This window comes from Ricinus communis, chromosome 9, assembly GCF_019578655.1.
Source record: "Ricinus communis isolate WT05 ecotype wild-type chromosome 9, ASM1957865v1, whole genome shotgun sequence".
Lineage (NCBI taxonomy): Eukaryota > Viridiplantae > Streptophyta > Magnoliopsida > Malpighiales > Euphorbiaceae > Ricinus > Ricinus communis.
In genome coordinates this window covers 23,314,031-23,336,352 of record NC_063264.1, presented here as the reverse complement: position 1 = coordinate 23,336,352, position 22,322 = coordinate 23,314,031, and the positions used below count along the sequence as shown (strand labels likewise).

General features: G+C 29.5%; 2 protein-coding genes across 2 annotated transcripts; both read left to right on the top strand.

The window, feature by feature from the left end:
• The first annotated feature begins 5,879 nt into the window (after positions 1 to 5,879).
• Positions 5,880 to 6,852, top strand: LOC8282174 (dirigent protein 4). Its single transcript, XM_002523370.3, has one exon. The coding sequence runs from the start codon at positions 6,069 to 6,071 to the stop codon at positions 6,633 to 6,635; it is 567 nt and encodes a 188-aa protein (XP_002523416.1). The 5' UTR covers positions 5,880 to 6,068; the 3' UTR covers positions 6,636 to 6,852.
• A 4,688-nt stretch (positions 6,853 to 11,540) lies between these two features.
• LOC8282171 (trehalase) lies at positions 11,541 to 15,615 on the top strand. Its single transcript, XM_002523367.4, has 11 exons — positions 11,541 to 12,298; positions 12,399 to 12,518; positions 12,879 to 12,994; positions 13,084 to 13,184; positions 13,283 to 13,392; positions 13,868 to 13,940; positions 14,028 to 14,192; positions 14,292 to 14,379; positions 14,782 to 14,881; positions 14,973 to 15,186; positions 15,332 to 15,615. Exons 1-11 carry the CDS (start codon positions 11,769 to 11,771, stop codon positions 15,413 to 15,415), a joined length of 1,701 nt encoding a protein of 566 aa, XP_002523413.2. The 5' UTR covers positions 11,541 to 11,768; the 3' UTR covers positions 15,416 to 15,615.
• The last annotated feature ends 6,707 nt before the right edge of the window (positions 15,616 to 22,322 follow it).

The window sequence follows — 22,322 nt, the reverse complement described above, 5'->3', positions numbered from 1 at the left end:
TTAATTAAATCTCATCTAATATTACTGATGTCACAATTTATCTTAACTATTAAATTCTACATATTTAATTCGGTTTGCCAGTAGAAATAGGCAAGACCCAAAATTACATAAATTTACAACTGATAAGTCTATGATTTCTACTGCAGAGAATCTAAGATTTTACAAGTAAAACATACCAAATCAATTACATCACCCGATGATGAAGGAGTCGGGTTGCTAGATAAGAGTCACGGGAAGACTAACAATCACATATATGAAAAACAGTAAAATTGAGACTATTAGTCTCGAGAGTAAGTTAAAATCATATATCCAAAAATAGTTACAAACACTTCAATAACACATTTATTTAATTTGAAATAAATACTAAGTCATGCAAAAATAAACGTGTCATGCCATGCTTAAATAAAAATAACTTTCACCTATTACGGGACGGAGTACCTCAGCAGAACCCTAATCTTTAACCCTAATCCAGTTCAGTCATTTAATTATCACTAACACTCTTAGCCTTTCGGTTCTCTTACTCCAACAAGACCAACGCCCAGAGAGCGAAGCTCGACCAGGGTCCTTAACTCCAGTCTGGTCACTTAGGTTTCTAGATAAGCCGACACCCAAAGAGTAATGCTCGACCAGGGACCTTTACTTCGGCACACTCACTCTACTCACCCAGAGAGCAATGCTCGACCAGGGCAATTCCTAATTTACCTTTTTAAAATCTACAAACCTTTACCCCTTTATTTTCTTCATCTGATTTATAGTGGTGCATCTCATCGATAGCATGTTCTACAGCCGTCCCATTCCGAGTCAACACGAAACAATAAAATCGTAATGTACGAAATAAAACTTATAATAATAACGATTAAAATAACTGATTAAAGTATTAAATCATGTAATCAGAATTATTTCATAAAATCTCAGCATATCACATGTAAATAGATATATGACTTTAACTCACAGCTTTGACGACTTCCTAGCTCTACTCCGATGCTTCGGGTGGAGCGAGCCGAACTGACAGATTATCTAATCATGAAAAATAATTTATCAATAACGTTGAAACATTTGACCATTCATTCAGCAGAATCTCCCCTAAAATACAGACATTTACCTCCTGTAAAACGGGTCCAGGACCTGCCAGAAAATACTTCCAATATTCAAAAATTTATTTTAACGGGAGTCGGGTCCCCAAGACTTCACTATTTTCCCGACTCCGCCACACATCACAAATCACGACTAAAGGCAGACAGACCGACAAACAATTATTTTAACACATAATATTTCTAATGCTCAACACAATTCAATAAACATATAATTTACCAAAGAATTCTAAAATCAATGGGCCAGAGAATTACCGAGACGCTTGATCGCTCGGTCGACTCTCCTCCAGCCGCTGGAGTTTGATAGACGATCCGAACGCACTAACGGACTCGAAATGACACGCTGATGTCGATCCCAGCTTCCGATCTTTCGATCCGACCTTCGATCATCCGGAGAAATTTACGGACGATCTCGACTGTCGATTTTTGAACGGAGTCCGATCGAAGCTTGCCGGAGCTTGCCGAAAAAGCCAAAAAACGCGGCTGCCTACTCCTCGCCAGATCTTGCAATTCCAGCAGCCTCAAGGGATAGCGATGGTCGGAAAAGAAAGCCTCGGAGCTGCTGATCATTTTGTGCTCAGAATCATCGGCAACAGCTGCCGGAAACACCATGAACGGCGGCAAGGCGACTGCCTCTCCAATTTTCACGCTCGCCACCACACTAGTAGCACGGCCATGGCCGCCTCCAGAGCCCGCCACCACCGGCTGGACGACACTGCCACTCATCCCTTCTCCTCCTCCTTCCCCCGATCCCCCTCTTTTCTTCTTTTCTTTTCTTTCTTCTCTATATCGACAATAGGTCCTTGAACTTTTCTTCTTTACCATTTAGTCCCTCAACCTTTTTAATTACTAACAATTTCGTCCTGTAAAATTTTCAATTAACCCTTAAACTTTTCTTTAGCTTTTCAATTACGCCCCTAACTATTTAATTTGGACCAAATTAGAATTATTGAAAATATAAAATTACATATTTACCCTTACTTTTAAAATATAAAATTACCAAAAAGCCCTTGCTAAAATATTTAATTACAAAAATACCAAACATACAAATTTTCATTAAATCCCCATATTAATAAAATTATACTTTTAATCCTTATTCTAAATTAAATTTCCAATTTAATCCTAACACACAATTAATTTAATTAATTAATTTGCTAAATATTTTTCAATTAAAATTTAATACCATTAGCTAATTAAAATGCCCTTTTCCCCAATAATTTTTTTATAAAATATCCTTTACAAATTCTTCCATAATTCTAAAATATAGAATTTAATTTATATATATTCATTTGGAAAAAAATTTGAATCACCAAAAATATAATTTATTTCTCAAAGAATTTACTTAATTAATTTCTTAAAAATTAAACTAATTGGATATAGAAAATAACTCCTTTATTTGTCTAACATTAAAATTTCCATTTAAATCATTCCAATTTAAACCAAATACAAATAAAGTAAAATTAATTTTAAATAAAAATTCATTTATTAATTATTATTAATATTATCATTATTAAAGAAAAATTATGGGTATTACAGTTAAAAATAAATATTACATATATCATGAATATTTAAAATATTTAGAGGAATCAAAAAAGATATTTTAGAAAAAATTGAGGATTAAAATAAATCATTATTACAATAATAGTGACATGCGTTAATTTATTTTTAGCTTTTTGAATATGCTTTAAGTTAATTTGTTTTTAACTTTTTGAATCTGCCTTGAGTTACATGTATGCTCTCAACTTCAAGACCTCAAAGCGTGAAGATCATCAAATGTTTCTTGAAAGAAGTCTTTGCAAAAAATAAAATATTGAGCAAGCATATCAAAAGGCCAAAAGAAGAAATAAATCACCTCTCAGGTAATGGTTGTTTCATAAGGAACTCTATCCCTAAGATTAAGAATACTGGCAGTCTAGGAAGAATCATGTTGCACTATCCTGATCTATAGCTGCAAAACAAACATACATGTGCATACATCATGATCTAAATATTTTTATTAGTCCTAGAAATATATAGTTCTCCAAGAAAAAAAAAGTGAAAGACTAATAAAATATTTAAGGTGGAGCTTCAATTAATTTTCCAAGTTAGAAATGTTATTTGGAATCTAGTAATACTTTAAAATATTTTAAGTCGAGTTGGAAAGCTGATAGTATTTCAATATGAGATCCCCAAGTAAAATTAGTTCTCGGTGCTCTAGTTTTGTCTATAGGGTTTCATAAATTAATTAATATTATTTTAATATGAGATCTCCAAGTAAAACTAGGTCTTGGCAATTTAATTTTGTCTATCGAATTCCTTAAGTTAACCGATAATATTTTTAATACGAAAATCCCATCTGAAAAAATGTCATTGGAGATCGTGTAATATTTTAAAATATTTCAGTTCGAGAGCCTCAAGTAAATTGGGTATTTAGAATCCAGAATCTCAAATTAAAAATATTTTTGGAGATTCAAGTAATATTTTAAAATATTTCAGTACGAGAGCCCCAAGTAAATTAGGTACTTGGGGATCCATAGCTCCAAGTTGAAAATATTCTTAGGGATCGAGAGCTCTAAATTGAAAACATTTTTAGAGATAAAAAAAATTATTAGATCTTAAAACTAAATTTTCCTGAGGACTCTGTTAAGTTTTAAGTTCCCACATAGGGGTTTTTACTTTAGACTCCAAAATGAAAATTTTGTAGCTCCCAAAGTAAAAAAGTCAATCTTTTATACACAATTTCTCAATGCTCAATAGTAAATAATTATCATACATATTAGGCTTCATTTTAAAAAATTTCTAACAATCTAAAAAATTTTGGGTAGAAAAAAAAGCTTTTTTGAATCTTTTTATTTGATAAATTTGGAAAGAGTTATTTTTTACTGGAGGATATACTTTCGAATATCGAAATTTAGACTTTATAAAAGATAATATTAGAAAAAAGAGTTGAATGTTTAGTTGAACAGAACAAAACCAATATTGTTCCGGTCTAAAAAGACCACCAAAAGCTAAGAGAGAGAGAGAGAAAAAAATTTATTAATAAAAGAAGATAAAATACATAAAGAACAAAGTTAAGAGAAATGAAAATAGTCTCTACCTTTGGCCATTAAAACTGACTAAAGGAATACAATAATCAAGAGCATGAAAAGACCATAAGTAGCTTCTCTAGCTAATCTATCAGCCGCTTTGTTACCTTCTCTAAAAAAATGAGTAACAGCCAATTACAACTAATCAACAAGAGAAAGATAACTGAATCATTAGCAAATAGCGATCAAAGAGTATGATTATTTTTGCTAGAAAACATATGAAGAACAAAGAAAGAATCATAAGCAAGCAAATTGTCATGAAAATTTAAAAATTTATAAAATATTTATTAAAAATTAATTTAAAATATAATTATTATATACCATTCAAGTACCCCAACATTTTATCTTTCTTCAAACAATATTATAATAATATAATTCATTCTGACAATTGAATAAAAAAATCATTACCCATAACAACAAAATCATTAAAAGGTACAGCAGCTGAAAGAGATCTCTGTGCAAATTCTCCAACATTTCTTGAAAACTTTTAAAAAAGGTGCCAAATTCCTGATTATGCCTTGGACTTGCAAAAAGAAATTATTAATTTATCAGGCCCTCCATAGAAATCCTCTTATTAAATCTGACTTATTTTCCATAGATTAATTTCTATTTTTTTTTGTTTGAATTGAACCCTCAATTGAAAATTGGTACTATCAAGTCTATAAGATATGTAGATTCATGATATATATATTTATTCCTTAATTATCTTTATAAAATAACATTGTTTCAAAAATAAACTTCCAACTTTTTGAACTATTGATAATCTTGTGATTATATATTTTAAAGAGTAGTTGCAGAGAGATCAGAAACAGCAGAGGGACTTGATGAGGAGAATACTCCAAATCTCCTTTGTGAAACGACACTACTTAAAAGGAATGCAAGTTTTAAAGAGTTTAATTTTATAATAAAGAGTAAGAAAAATATTTAAATATTTAAATATAAAAAATAAAAAATTTACTTGTTATTTTTGAACTTATAATAATATAGGAATATTTATTTAAATTTATATTTAGTAAAAAAAATTATAAAATTTAGTGAATATAATTCATACTTATTAAATAAATTCATCTAAACTTTAATTTTGATAGTATTAATTATATAATTCTAAAACTAATTTATAAATATTTTTAAAATAATTTTTATATTTTTACACTAATAAATTCTTAAAAAATTAAAAATAAATATTTAAAAATAGTTAATTTACTATTTTTAAAAATATTATAAATTAATATTAAATATTGAGAATTTTACTAAATTGTATTTATCAATTTAATTAATAACTAATAATAAATTAATTCAAATGATAATAAATAAGAAAAGTCAACCCAAAATTCAGTTGGATCAGTTGACTAAAATCCTATACACACCACCTATATACAGTATAAATATTCTTTTTCTTTTTTGGAGGCTAATATTTGGGTTCTTGCCTAACTAAAACCAATAACCCATGCATCCCTAATTTATCTATTTCTCTAGTATTTTCCTTATTTAGTATATTTTTAATAAAAAAATCATTTTAATATTTTAATAATAAATGAATTTCGAAACTTAAATAAGATTTTGTTTCTAATTGAAACAGGGTAAATGATTACCTTTAATATTTATCTTGCTGTTTATAGGAAATGAAGACTTTGGCCATATCATAAGGAGTTGAATGAATACTGATGAATTGGCAAATCTTTACAAGAAGACAATCTTATTTTAAGACGAAGCATATATGACCATGTCAAATTAATAAGTTACATTCTTAATTATAGGCTGTCTCAAAAAGAAAAATAGAAAAAAGAAAACGGTCTTTGATTATAGGAATGAATAGAGAATTAAGTTACAAGAATCAAGAACATATATAAAATGATCCAATCTATTAGAAATTAAAAACAAGAAGGTCAGAAAGAAACAGAATCAAGAAAAGATGAAAGGAAAGATCTCCATTGTGTTGGCTATGATCCTTTGTGTTATGAATGCAAATATTGCACAATGTCAATACTACTCGCAGACCAAACCTGCTGCCCAAATGAAAGATAAAATGACTCAACTCCATTTCTTCCTTCATGATATCCCAAGTAGCCAAAACCCATCAGTTGTTCAGATAGCTCAAGCCAATCTGACTAACAAAAGCAACTCAATTGTCCCATTTGGCAGCCTTTTTGCTGTTAACGATGCAATGAGGTTAGGAATGGAAGCAACTTCACAGCTTGTAGGACATGCTAAAGGAATGTATGTGGCAGCAAGTCAAGAAGATGAAATGGCATTAGTTGTGTACATGGATTTTGGGTTCACAACAGGCAAGTTCAATGGAAGTTCTTTTGTTGTGTTTTCAAAGAATCCTGTTTTACAGACGGAACGTGAGCTTGCTGTTGTTGGTGGGACAGGGCAGTTTAGAATGGCTAGAGGTTTTGCCAAGCTTCATACTCGTTCGTTTGATCTTGCTAATGGTAATGCCATTGTTGAGTATAATGTCACCTTGTTTCATTACTAATTATATTAAGGCAGGGCTGTTTTTCCAGTTATATCAGCCAATGTGAACTATAAGTATCATTCATGTCTTGTATAATTTTATGTATATTGCTGGGTTTAATTATAACATCAGCAAAGCAAGATCTTCTGCATCCCTGTTGCTTCTTTTTCTTTTTTCTCAAGGATCCTGTCAGGTTGTTTTATGAAACTTGTCATAGTAAAGTAAAATCTTCTGCATCCCTGCTGGTTCTTGTTCTTTTATTTCTCAAGGATCCTGTCAGGTTGTTTTATAAAATTTATCACAGCAAAGCAAGATCTTCTGCATTGTTTCTTGTTCTTTTATTTCTCAAGGATCCTGTCAGGTTGTTTTATAACATTTATCACAGCAAAGCAAGATCTTCTGCATTGCTTTTGTTCTTTTATTTTCTCCAGGGTCCTGTTAGGTTGTTTCAAGAAACTTGTCAATTTTAGGCTTCAATCCATTTCATTTGAGAAGGGAAATATATCTGCAGCCCTGGAACCTGCTGCCAACTTAATATAAGTTCCATATTGATGATTAAAAATGGAGCTGTCTTGATCCTTGCAGCTTTTGCAGAATGCAGCTCTTTTAGTTAAATATTTCGTATGTTTAAACAGATATTTTCTGGCTTAGCTGCCTTATAAGTACATAAGAATTAAGTACCTTAAGAGTATATAATATGATCTGCAGTCAAAATAGTTTTTAACTTAGGCCCATTTTATTTTTAAGGCTCAATCTAAAAATCCCATGATGAATATTTAAGAAATCCATAAGATTCATAACTCAAATCCATGATCCATGATGAATATTCATAAACCCCATATATAATCCAAGTAAAAGATCTATTGAGGTAATATATACTTTTCTTTTTGGAATTTAAGCCCATGAAAGTTGTCCTTTTTTTTTGTAAAAGATAAAGAAAGAAGCTTGAAGTTGGGAAGAAAAAGAAGTAATGGAATTTATTTGTTTGTTGAAAGCTTTATGGGGGGAAAGATCTGCACTATTTATTCTGTGTAATTAGTTAGTGAGTGAAGAATTTTAAGAAAGTGAGAGTATGTGGAGGAGTTGATGGAAGTCAAGAAACATATATATTTATCAAGCTTGGAGACCTCTACATATAAAAGAAATACCAATTTCATTCTTTACAAAATTAAATGAATAAATATTAATAGATTAAACATGTCTTTGTAAAATCTCTAGCTTTGCGTCATTTCTTGCTTACTTTAATTTTTAATCACTTAAAATAAAATATTTCTTTTAGATAGATTCAATTTACTACGTTATTCGTCGATACATTCAATAAAAATAATTGGAAAAAGTGACGAAAACAGAGAGGGAAATCAAATGAAAAATGATGACACCGGTGTAACGGATTAATGATGGAATTTAGAGACAAATGGCATCCGTGGCTAATTATGTCATCGATGTATAGTGGGAAGCCTAGCAACGACATTAGTGATCGATAGCGATATGAGTGTTTAGCGACAGTTTTTGGATTCGTCGTTACTCAAGCGAGGTTGTGGTTTGAAGCTCCATTTAGCGACAGATTTAAGCTCCATGACTAAAGCCTCTCTTTTCTCCTTCTTCCTCATCAAATTTAAATCACTAATTCCTCCCATCTTTCTTATTCTCTCTCTCTTTGTTACTCTCTCTGTTATTCTCTCTCCCCTCCCATCTTTCATACAATTTTTGTTTGCAGGGATATAGACTCATTTTTATAAGGAATTTAGGTCTAGTATTAGGAAAATGTTGTCAGGCAGAAATTACAGTAGCATAGTTTAATTTAATATTGATTATTAGATGAAATTATTAAATGAAACCGTTGTGAGTGATCATTTCATATAAATTATGAGAATTCATATGAAATTTAAATGCTAGTTATATCCATATAAGATGGGTCACTATACACCATATATTTATGCAAACCTTTTGCTCCAGGAAACCAGATAAAAGGAACACCATGAGTAAGGGCAACATTCATGATTTCTTCAAGGATAATTCTTGGTGATACCTTTTGTAGAAACTGTATGCATTACAAATGAAAATTCCTAGTCGTAATTCATGCAATTTTATGAATTGTTGCCGAAATTTCTAAAAAAGAATAGGTTTCTAGGTAGTTCATTTATGGACCTTTTATAGGTTTTTATAGATGGCTAGAGGTTTTACAAGTCGAGGTGAGCGGTTCAGAGGTAGACCACCGGCATGACTGACTTATAGTACATCTAGGCGACAACAGCCACCGCCACAATCTGATATAGTGACATTACTTCCACCATCTACTTTGTCACCGTCAACACCTTCAGCGACAGCTCCGGCTACTATTCCACCACCCCCACGTATACAGCGTGTGGTACACTTATTGGGGGGTCCAACAACTGAATCTTCTGCGGCAACTGGACCACCATCACCAGCCATCAGTAGGACGACTTGATATGGGTCACGCCTCCTGAAGATTGACCTGACGAGGTACTTTTATTAATTTGTTATAGCAACATATGATTTTAGTTTCATTTTACTTACTGTGTTACTTTAATTTGTTTTCTTTCCTTTTAGTGTAGTGGTCAGTTCATTCAGTCACATGCTGCTTCATCTATCATAACCTAGAGTTTTCTTCTGCATTTACATGTGAGTGAGCGTGATTGGAAGAGTGTGCCTAATGACAATATTGGTTTCTATTGGTAGGAGTCCAAGGTAAATATTAACTATTTTAATTCTTATGTAACTCAATCTATATATATATATGTATATATATATATATATATATGTATGATAATCCAACTTATTAATTTCATGAAGTTATCTATCTAAATTGAATATAGATATTGATTAGCATGTTAAGTTTTATAATTACTGCTTCTTATATGTATAATTAGACACCTGAGTTAGGACGGGAGCTCAATGCCGTTGAGCTGTTTGAGGCCATGGACACCCGACAAACACTGGATGTTGACCATTAGTACATCGACTGATGATCTCAGGGTGTTGGGTTGTCGATGTAAGACTAAAATGACAACTCAAATATGTAGGTTTTTATTTTTTTTTCCTTAGATTATCTTATTTATAACATTTTAATTTTTTAATTTTAGTATTGGTACCATCACCTTGTAGAGATTGCTTCTCAGTCAGCTGAGGGATCAATAAAGCTACTAGAGCTAGACACTACAAAGTTATTCTTCTAGGCGGCAGGCGATGAGAAGAAGCATCACGTCTATGGCATGGGTGCTAAGGCACCCTCTTTCTTTAGCTATGGATCATCCTGCAGCACCACTGGTAGGTTCGAGGTGATAGACGTTCCAGATCTTTTAGAGACGCGAGCCATCGAGACTGTGTAGTAATAAGTGCGGTCTATGTTAGATAAGAAAAAAGTTAACTGTCACCAGGAATAGGAGGAGATGACTTTTGGTATCCGTATAGAGATCCGACAATTCATCTGAGAGGTTGTCACAAAGTTTTTGACACCAGACACTGACCTGCTTAGTGCTTAGTAATTATACATAACTAAATATATCATTAGATTCTAAAATTGTGAATTTTAGTTACTGATATGTGACTTGTTGTTGCTTTCAAGCCAAAAAAAAAAAAAAGATATAATAGAATCCTCATGGATTTTGTATGCTTTAGGAATGTGAAATAATTCAATCAGTTGAAAAAGTCCTGTTTTGCACTTGAAAAGTTTAAATCAGGTAATATGTCTTGAATAATTATTTTACACTAAATTCAATCAGTTGTTTCCCAAATGGCAAGTTCTTGGGGACAAAAATTGAGATAGTTTTTACATAAAAAAAAAAAAAATAATAAAAAGGAATATTATAATAATCTCATTACATTATTATTATCAAAGCATAAGACAACTTGGATTAATGTAACCAAGAAGTGTGTTCATTACCTGCCAAACTTTCAAATACAACCAATTACTATTTCCCCTTATGCTTTAACTTTATTACATTTTTATCCTTCTTATTTGAAAACTACCTTTTATTTATTTTTTAAAATAGAAATAAATAACTATCTTTTCACAAAAATGAATGTTAAAAAATATTTAAAAGACAAATTTACCTTTTACAATTAAAGAGAAATTTGCAATTTAAATTTTGGAATATTTAAATTTTTTTAAATTTCCTGCTATTTTTAAGTTTTTATTATATTAATTAATTGCATACTACTTTATATATTAATTAATAATTAAGATAGCGAATTTATAATTTATTCTTAAAGCTACATCAAAAGAAATATTTTAATAGATTTAATTTAGTATAAAGATAAAACTAATTAAGAATTGACATGTGATATTAGTTATTAGTTATATTTGCGTTACTGATTTAGTTATTATTATTAATCATCTACAATTAAAAATCAACTAATACACATATAATATTTAATAACGAAATAATTATAAAAATATTATATAAATTTGTTAAGATTTGACAATAAAATACTTAAATATTCTAAAATTATAATTTAATATGTAAAATCTAAATTTATTAACATTTAAATATATGAAACTATAATTTATATAAAAAAAGCCAGATAATTATAACGGTATGTAAACTTATCAGAATTTATATATTTAAAAGTTATAATTTAATGTATGAATTTAATAAATAGTTACAATTAAATATATATAAAACGTCAATAACAATTATTGAATTTTTAACCTTAAAAGATATAATATTAAATTAATAGATTTTATAAAAGATAAAAAAATTATTTAAAAAATATTACTTATTTTTATTACTACCATTGTCACATTGTTGTTATTATATTTTTCTTAATTCTCTTAAATAAATTCTTATCCATGCATAATTGATTTTCTTTTTCCTTTTTATGATGAGGTGGTAGACTCTATTAACCTCTGCCTATGTTGCAATTCAAAGGATCCATTGTAATAATTTGATTCCATCACTTCTTCAACAAAATCCAAAAAGAAAAAAAGAAGAAGAAAAATTCCAATTGCTAGCTTCTTGAATTCTTTTTAATTTCTTAATTTCTCATTTGTTTATTTATTATCTTTAAAACAATGGTTCCTGCTTCTCTTCACTAACCAAACTTTCAACCAAGATTCCCTCTTGCTTAACAACGGCAAACTCTCAGTTTCCAAATCTTGATCATCTTTTACTTTACTGTTTATTTATTATCATGACCTCATCAAAAGCTTCCCACCCATGCATAAACATAGATAATGTAGTGCCTAGTACACCATTGATCACATTTCTTGAACATGTTCAAGAAACTGCATTCACTACTTTTGGTGAAAAAGATTTTGACCCAAAACTTTATGTTGATTTCTCATTAAAGTTTAATCTTTCGACTACAGTAAAAGCCTTTAATGAGCTTCCAAGGAGTGGAAATGGTACTGTTTTGGTGAAGGACTTGGAGAAGTTCATAGCAACTTACTTTGATGGTCCAAGTAAGGATGTTTTATACTATGATCCACCAGATTTTGTGCCTGAGCCTGATGGCTTCTTGCCTAAGGTGGAGAATCAAGAGGTGAGGATATGGGCACTAAAGGTTCATTCTTTATGGAAGAACTTGAGTAGAAAAGTCTCTGATGAAGTCGAGAAACATCCTGAATTGCATACTTTGCTTCCCTTGCCGGCCGCTCCGGTGATCATTCCGGGGTCACGTTTTAGGGAGCTTTATTATTGGGATTCCTATTGGGTTATCAGGTTTGAGTTTTGTTTCTTTACATTGATATGCTTGTGTTTGATTGACTATTTGTTTTGTTGAATTAGATTTTAGGTGTTGATCTTGAAATGGGTCTTGCAGGGGCTTGCTGGCAAGTAAAATGTATGAGACTGCAAATGCAATTGTGAACAATCTAATCTTTCTTGTAAATACATATGGCTATGCCCTTAATGGAGGAAGGGCCTATTACACCAATAGGAGGTACTCTCTCTTCCACTTTCTGAATTTTTTGCTTATGCTTTTCTTTTCCTCTTTCATTGCAAAGATTGTTTTTGCAAACATTACAGAACGCTTCCTGTTAATTGAAGATGAATGCTTTTGAGATGTGTGAAAAATTACTTTGTTCCCTATATTTTTGGGATAATTTTATTTTGGGTGTCAAAAAGTCATCCTGCAAAAGATTTACTTTAGTTCTGTATGTGCAAAGTACCATATCTTTACTAGTTCTCCACTTTCTTCTGTTGGTCTAATTTTAATCCTAAAGCAACCAATATAAAGCAGAATTCAATGTCTGTAGATTGAGATTTTTTTATATATGTCAAATTGGGGAACTCATTGCAGCCAGCCTCCTCTCCTAAGCGCGATGGTTTGTGATATATATAAGACGACTGGTGATATGGAATTGGCTAAAAGAGCACTGCCTGCATTGCTCAAGGAACATCAATTTTGGAATTCTGGTATAGCATGATACTGCCTTTTGTTTGCCTTCTTCGCTTCATTTTCTGTGTGCTTTAATTTTTGTAATTGCTGCACTATCTTGCCATAGAGATACATAAGGTCACCATCATGGATGCTCAAGGCAATGATCACAACTTAAGTCGGTATTATGCAATGTGGAACAAACCCAGGCCTGAAGCAACAACCAAAGTGTGTTCTCCCGTCCAGTTTAGTTATATTACCTTGTTTTCCTACACCATATACAGTGTAGAATCTTTGAGATAACTTGTTAAAACGTTCTCTTTCAGGACAAAAAATTTGCTTCTAAGTTCTTGAATTCAACTCAGAAAGAACAATTTTACCGAGAACTGGCTTCAACTGCTGAATCTGGTTGGGATTTCAGTACGAGATGGATGAGGTAATATTATGAATGGGAAAATTAGCTCGTCTAGCTACTAAATGTCCTCATAGTTGCATACCATTTTAGCATGGCTAAAACACTCCCATCAAACATGTCTGTTAAAGAAAAATTCTCACCTACTAACCCAGTGAAAATGAGCCACCTCTGAATTGGTATCAGCCTAAAGTTTCGACTATTTTAAAATTCCTTTATATGATTTCCTTATAGGGCTACTTTTGAAACTGCAAATCTTGTGATTCATATACCACTAATAACTGCAGTTCAGATTTTGCATGTTAGCTTCATTAAAGAAAAGATCAATATTATGAAATAAAGATTCAACAAGAAATGTAAAAGAGGACTTGATAATTCAAAATAATAGTTTCCAAAGTATGGCTCAGGATATAATCTAAGCGATCTGTTAGATAATTTAAAATTGGGATTTTGAGAAATGAAAAACTGTAAGTCTCAATTATTTGTTTTACTGTTGTAGGAATCCTTCGGAGTTCACAAGTTTGGCTACGACATCAATTTTACCTGTTGATCTGAATGTCTTTTTACTCAAGGTAAGGCTCAGGATACTTGACTAAGAAGACTTGAAATTAACTATTTTTGCACTTCATGTGACGAGTTGAATTGTATCCTTTATCAAGATGGAACTAGATATTGTCTTCTTTGCAAAAGAAACAGGAGAGGAAAGCATTGTTGAGAGATTTGTAAAAGCTTCTCAAGCAAGAAAGAAGGCAATCAACTCTATTTTCTGGAATGATAAGATGGGACAATGGCTCGATTATTGGCTCACTGATGAAACATGCCAGGTAATATACTTTTACTTGCAAGCGTTTAAAAACCCATATCTGATAGTTGTAACATTCTCATTTTATTCTTTACTGATTTATTTGACTTATTATCTTCAGGAATCTCATAAATGGAAAGCTTGTAACCAGAGTCAGAATGTCTTTGCTTCAAACTTTTCTCCTTTGTGGATTGATCTGTTAAATTCAGGTAAATGCCTTTAAATATCCACTTTGAGACACTGCATAAATAAGCATAACATAAAGATAAGCCATTCAAGCGTAGAAAAAGTCTTGCCTTGAGGTTGCGGTGGAACTGTGGAGGTTTAGTAAATCAAAGTGCAAACTTAAAGTCCAATTAAGCTCATCCCTTAACTGTTGGGCTGGTTTTTCTGTAGGAAGATGCTTGCATCTTCCTACAGAAAAGCAAATGGTCCTATTTATTTGTCTAGAATTTCTAATTCTAATAGAAACACATAATGCTGATATATAATTGTTCCACAGAGCAGTCTCATCCAGTAGCAATTGCAATGTCAATCTTTACTAAGTTATGATCTTTGTATTTTATAGTTGGATGCATACTGATAATGCTTTTATCTGTGCATTTGCAAAGACACTGCTTTGGTGGAGAAGGTCATGGGAAGCCTTCAAAGTTCAGGCCTGCTGTGTGCTGCTGGAATTGCCACTTCTCTAACAAATTCAGGACAACAATGGTAAGTAACTGTTCACACTTATTCTGTCCTTATTGTTGAAATTTTATTGGTAAATTTTATTATTTTCTCGGTATGGAACTTTTATCAACAGGGATTTTCCAAATGGTTGGGCTCATCTTCAACATATAATAGTTGAAGGTCTGGAAAAATCTGGATTGCAAGAAGCAAAATCATTGGCTGAAGATATAGCCATGAGATGGGTCAGAACCAATTATATCGGATACATGAAAACAGGTGCAATGCACGAAAAATACAATGTAGAGAAATGGGGAGAATCTGGAGGTGGTGGGTTATATGTACCTCAGGTATACACAAAAGCTTAAGTCTAACTGTGGAAGAACCAAGTTGTCTTCGTGATGTTTTCAAGTGATGCTAAATATTTTCCTGTTCAAAAAGGGTCTACTATTGTCATTACTAACTTATTGATGATTTTGGTTTCTGTAACTGCAGACTGGTTTTGGTTGGTCAAATGGAGTCGTATTGGCATTCTTAGAGGAGTTTGGATGGCCTCAAGATCAAAGAATAGACTGCTGATCAAATTGTTGACATGGAAATTGAACAGATGATTTTAGTGTTCATGTCACATTCTTAGAAAGTAAATTCCATATTTTCCTTTACCCACTTAATTTTCTTGTATCAAATAATGATTTGGCTATGTATGCTGATAGATGAAACATTTCAAGTTCTTTATTTGTAATGGACGTGTGATATGCATTATATTTCTTTTTGCTTCCTGTCACTCGGATCAATCTAGAAGACAGATAAAATTAAGAAAGCATTAGTTAAGGCCACTTTCAGTTTCTGAACTTCTTCCTTAGCAAGCATGAGTGAGCAAGAGCAAATATAAGAAGGCAAGGGATGCTTAGAATCTTGTAATGATATGTGTCTCAGTTCGTGTATACAAATTAAAGTTCATGTACAGGTTAACTTTCATGCTCCTGAACTATATCGATGCAGAGATAATGCAGGTTAATTTTCATGTTCCTGAGCTGTATTGATGCTGGGTCCTAGCAGGAAATATCAAGACCAATTTTGATCTATTGATGCTTGGTCCCCCATAAACTCTTAAAATTCTTCATCTTTATATCCAAAAAAAATCAAAATGTTTTGTTGCCTCGGTCATTCAAAACACCTTTTACACATTTCAGATTGATGCAAGTACTTTTTACCAATGAAATTAGGCTTCCAGAGTTATAAATTTGGAGAAGGACAAGTTCAAATTCATCTTGTATAATTAGCTCCGGTGATTCTAACTGACCTAATGAATATAATAATCTAATACGACCTAATATGATAGATTGAGCATAATTTGTTTGAAAATCAGAATTTTAATTTTTCAAGCTATAAAAATAATATTTTTATTTTTTTAAAATTTGTAAAACTAGACTGATGTAACTATTTATCCATATATATTTTTCCTTATAAATTATATTAAGCAGTACAGTTGATTTTTTGAAGATCACATAACAGACTTGCTCAACATCATTTTTGTTTCAGTCTTGTCCGGAATTGTCAACTTTTCACAAGCATAAACATCCTTTAATGGGCATGAAGGACTTTTTCTATTTCATAGTTGTAACTCCATCTTGTGATATCAAGGGATGATGGCCTCCGGATAATCTTGACACTTTTTCTTTTCAAGCCTTAACTCTTCACAGGGAATTTTTTTATCTAATCTTGATATGTCTCTACCTTTATACCAAGACCGATAACTATTTAACACATAAGCAATGTTTTTAGGAAACAAAACTATCATCTTACTATGTGTTAAATATTAAAAAAAATTTGGTGTATTAACACGGACTTAAGAATGACTTCATTTAGATATGAGCTTCAGTTCTCATATGTTCCTTTACACTAATTTTAAAGTCAAGTAGATATTATTTATTAGACTCTTAATTTGCAAGTGTTACCTTCTTTCAAGCATTTTGTGAGACTGTCAAATCTTTTAAAATTTTGTAGAATAATTAATGAGGATAGAAAGCATAACATTATTGTAAAAAAATCAAATATTGTTATGTGGAAATGTTGCTTGCAAATTATCCTGATGCAGAAAAATCTTTTGCAATACTAATCCAAAATCTTACCAACACAATGTCAAAATATCTAAAATTATGATGGAAAATGCAATTTTTAATATCTTTTTTCTTTTTTGATGTAATTTAGGTATGATTAATAAAATCTTAGTTGATGATCATCTTTTTTGGAAATTGATTTGACTGATTGTGTTGGCATTTTGATACGTTGCATTAAATCAAATTACAATTCCAGACCGAAAGATCAATTGAGCTGACTAACTGATGTGTCTAAGTTAGTACTCGTAAGTACACGAAATATTTTTATAGTAAATCGATAAATTCACCTTGAGGTCGATCTCTCAAGGAATTATGATGATGTCATTATTATATAGACTAATTATCAACACAAAACAATAAAAATAAATCTAAACAATCTAAACCAGTATTTTGAAAAAATAATATTCATACAGTAAAATAACTAATAAATAAATATGCAATGCAAATGCTTATAATTTAAAACTATATACTAAAGATAGTATTTAGTCTAGTCAATTACTTAGTAATTTTTTTAATTTACTTTAAGTCTAGATATAATGAATGAGATGGTGATGTGCCTTTTCCTTTAATTATTCAAGCTAATAATGCAATTAAATTTTTTTCTCTAAACATAGATTAACACTTAGATGATGTCTCTAATATATTCAACCTAAATATTTTCCTAACAATTATTATTGCTAAATTAATATGATGGTTAACTAGCAATAATAACTAAAACTAATAAAGATATGAAAGTAAAAAAACCATTCATTCTAGAAGACATTTTTGTTAATTTTAACATTTTAAAGTGAAAAATTAAACAAAACTAGAGCCAATTGGCCCAGGATTGAAATTTTTTGATACATTTTATATTTTGGTTCTTGAATTTTTAAAATTTATAATTTCACCCCTCAAACTTAATTTTTCTATTAATTTAGTCCAAATTGATTTCAGAAAATAATTTTGGTTCAATTATTCACAATCCTAATTGGGATTTCACCATCTTCAATCTCTCGAGACTCGAAAAAGCAGTAACTTTTATCATCGAATTTTTCGTAATTTTCTCAATATCTAGATCCGAAAAACTAGTGCTAATAAGTTTCAATATTTATACATAAGAAGTCTATTGGTAAGGCGTGGGCATGCTCTGTCAGTCAGAGAGCTACGAATTTCAATATATTTTCTAGCATAAACTTCAGCTTAAGTAGAAAACAGTTAGATTTTATTTATTTTTATTTTAATAAAATGTTATTTTCTTTTTAGAACTCTTATTTTGAAGTAAGAGATAGGATTTTTATTTTGATTTATGTTTGGTAAAATCTTTTTAGAGATTTTAGATTATCTAGTTAGGTCTTTGTATTAGAAGAAATATTAAGAAAAGAGGGATTGAAAAGACAAGAAATCTTCTTCTTTTCTAGCAATATTTTTCTTTATTACGAGGAGCTAGACTCTTTTTATTCTGGTTGAAGATTAATGAAGCTTTGATTCTACACTATAAGAAACTTTCAGTTTATTGACGGAAGTATTTTATCATTAAAAATTACTATTTACTGATGGAATATGAAAAAATTTATTTTGTAATTTAATAACAAAATAGAAATGGATTACCAACAAAAATTTACCAAAAATTTTTTTTCAACGCTAAATAAGGTGCTAAAGAACGGTGTCACTTATTAGTGACACTTTACCGACAAATTACTGACGGATTATCAATAATCTTTTATCGATGTAAAATTCTGTCACTAAATTAAGCATCTAAAAATGGCGCCACCTTTAGTGACAAAAATCTTTATCGCTAAAGTAAAATAATTTTATTTTTTATTTTGATATTTACTAACGGATTATTTTCGTTGGTAAATTAATATATAAAAATATAAAATTTTATTTATTAATTACCAACAAAATATTTTTGTCGGTAAATTAAAACTAATAATTATTATTTTAAAAAAATTAGAGAGTTTCTTTCCAAATTTTTATAAAATTTTTGATTTTTAAATTTTTAAAATTACCTATAGAAATTTCTTCGCTAATCCTTCGTAATTTAAAAATTTATGGAAAGGATTTTTTTTTCAAATTTCCAATTTTGTTGGTAAATTGCGAAAAGAAATTATAAAAGTTATCCTCCTCTCTTTCTATTCATTTTCCCTTACATCTCATATTTTTTCTTCTCACTTTCTATATTTTTTCTCATACTCTCTTTCTCTCTTATTTTATTTATTTTTCTAATTTATATATTTATTTTCTTATCACTTATTAATTATCTTACACTCTCATTCTTTTCTTATTCTTTTCTTTCTTTTTCTTATTTTACTTTTTACATTTCTCTAAATCCATCAATAAAATAAAGGTATTAAGTTTATTTAAATCTTTTCTATTTATTTTTTATTTATTTTTTTAATATTTATACATATTTATCTTTGTTTTGTTAATGTAACTCGAAAAAGAAATACTATTTTAGTTTTAATTTTTATTTTCTTAAGATATTTCTTGCATACTTTTCTTTTATCACTAAATCCTTTTAATCTCTTATATACTTCTCTTTTTATTTTTTTCTTTTATAGTTTTGACGCTCAATTTATTTATTTTTTTAATTTCGAAACATAATTTTAATTTATTAAATGTTAATCATTTTAAATACTTTTTCAGCTTGTAGCCAACTTGTTTTGTTAATGACATTTCCTGCTTAATTGAAACATGGTTATTTTGAAATTTCTACAACCATGTTGCTATTATATTTATGGAATTCAATGTATTTACACAATACACATAACAATTGGAATCTTCTTCTGGGATTCATTCAAGTAAACTAGTAAGAAGTACATATACAGATTTTCTCAATAACAACAATGGTAGCCTGAATTTTTTTTCAAAAATTTACAATTTTATCTTAAATCTAGCTACATCAGTTGCTAATCATGATTGTACTAATCATTACCATTTATAACAGAAACTGTAAATGCTAACATAATAACCCAATTCAACAATATAAGTCCAATAACAAACCACATCCCGTACTTGTATTTTGCAGCTTCAGCTTCCATTCTTAGCCTCATCAATTCAAGCAGCATGGAATGGAACTCAGAATGCTTCCTATTGTTACAATACACACACTTTAACGTCCCATTTTCATTCTTCAAACTTGCAACTTCATCGTAAGTTCATTTATGATATCCGTTGCCTGATCATTAAATGGCGCATCATATGCCATTCAAAACAGTCCCATTCTTTATTCCCACCACCATACTTCCTCTTCAGTGCTTAAGAAATCACCCATATGAGAAGAAAAAGACTAAAACATATTTATTCTTTACAAATCATTAGACAACAAGAACGATTATCTTATATTCAATAGTACACAAATAAAGCCTTCTCTCTAAATTGTTACCAATAGTTGAAACCCATTTTGGTGCCTTAATCTCGCAAAAGTATTTCCTTGTTCGACCTTCGTAGTCAAACTAAAGCCTTCCAACAGTAGAATGATGAATGAAAGTCGATGAGAAATTGCCAATTTGAACTAACTGATCTTTGGGAAGAAGAAGACATGTTATACTTCCTTCACAAGAACTCTTCCTCTCTCTTTTTCAATATCAATTATCTTGCTTTTAGGAATTAAAGCTTTTGAAGAATACGAAATTTGGGGGTTAGGGATTATAAAATATTTTCATACTTTTCCTTTTTCTTTTTTTGTTGCCGTTACAATAAAAATAAAAATTATTAGCAAAAATATTTTTTAATATATCCTTGAGCATGGAGGTACACATGCTCATTTAAGCTAAAATAAGGCTTGATTTGGTCTAAAAATAAGAGTTGTGGGCTAATTTGTCGATAAAATTAATTTCGGGTCTATTTGGCTCGCGAATTCAAGTTCAAGAGGAGATTTGACTCTTTATCCACATTAATGCGAAACTCTTTGATATGTTATATTCAACCATTGGATGAGTGATAAATATACTGTATATTTTATACTTAGATAAAAAAGAATGATACCTCATATATTTTTTAAAATTTTATAATTATTATCCAATTATTACTCATTTAACTATAAAATATAGAATTCCTATTTATGAGTGGTCCATAAAAATTGAAAAAATATATCTCTATAAACTGATTTATTTTTTTTGACTAACATTTATAGCTAATACAAGGACTTTTAACTAACTTTATATTTATCACATCAATTTTTAGAAAGATTATAGAAGAAATAGTATTTAATATATAATAACGGTTCAATATAAAAGTAAAACTACGGTGTTGAAAAAGTAAATAGTATCTAATCAAGGAATAAGTACAAAAAAAACTATTTTATGGTTTCACTCATTTGTAAAAATGGGTTTGTGATTTATTTTATAATAAAAGACTACCATATAGTTTATTCCGTTAACAAATTACTGGCAGACATATTAATGTTGTTTATTGACTCTAATATAATTTTATATTTTTACAATTTCGTACCCTGTGGTTTTTTTTATAACACTTTTATATGTGCTACTTTTTTAATACTTTAATGTTGAGTCAAATTAATATGATAAAAATTTTAAAAGGTATCTCTCAAATTAAATTAAATTTTAATATAATAATTATTTTCAATTAATTTTACAACTAACTAATTACTTTAGCTTTAAATGATAACAATATAGTTAAATTAAAAATTAAATTTTAAATAATTTTATGAATTTTTGAGATATATAATTATATACTATTATTATAAAAGTATTAACTACTGATGATTTATGTTATATTAGTATCAAATTATAATACTAATTCTATATGTAAGAGGTAAATGAAACAAAATATAAAGTATGGAAATATTATAAAGAAAAAAGTATATAAAATTATAAAAATATAAAACCACATATTCAGTAAATATCATTAGCATATTTGATATTAAATTTTTAATCGAATAAACCATACGGTAGTTTTTTTTTATAAAAAAATCGCATATCCATTTTTCTAACAAATAAAACCACATAATAATTGTTTTTATATTAATTTTTTTCTTTCTATTAATAGATAGTCCTTTTATAATTCTTTTTTGTTATTTTTAAATTATTTTTTTCTACATGTTAATTCAGTGAATTTTAAGATGTTTTGATATTATTTTAATTATAGCGCCCACAATTCATTTTTATAATTATTAGATTATATATTATTTCATTTTAAAATTTTAATGTTCTAAAGAACTTTATATTTCAATTCTTTTATAATTTATCTCTCACTCAGGTAAATTTATTTGCAAATTATTTATATTAACTATATATTCTTCTTAAATTAAACTTTTATTATTGTTTATTACTTTTTATTTCTTTCTTTGTAATAGATTTTTTTTTTATCTTCAAGTTAATAGGATTAAGTTGAGAAAAAATCAAAAAAAAAAAAGAAAAAGAAAA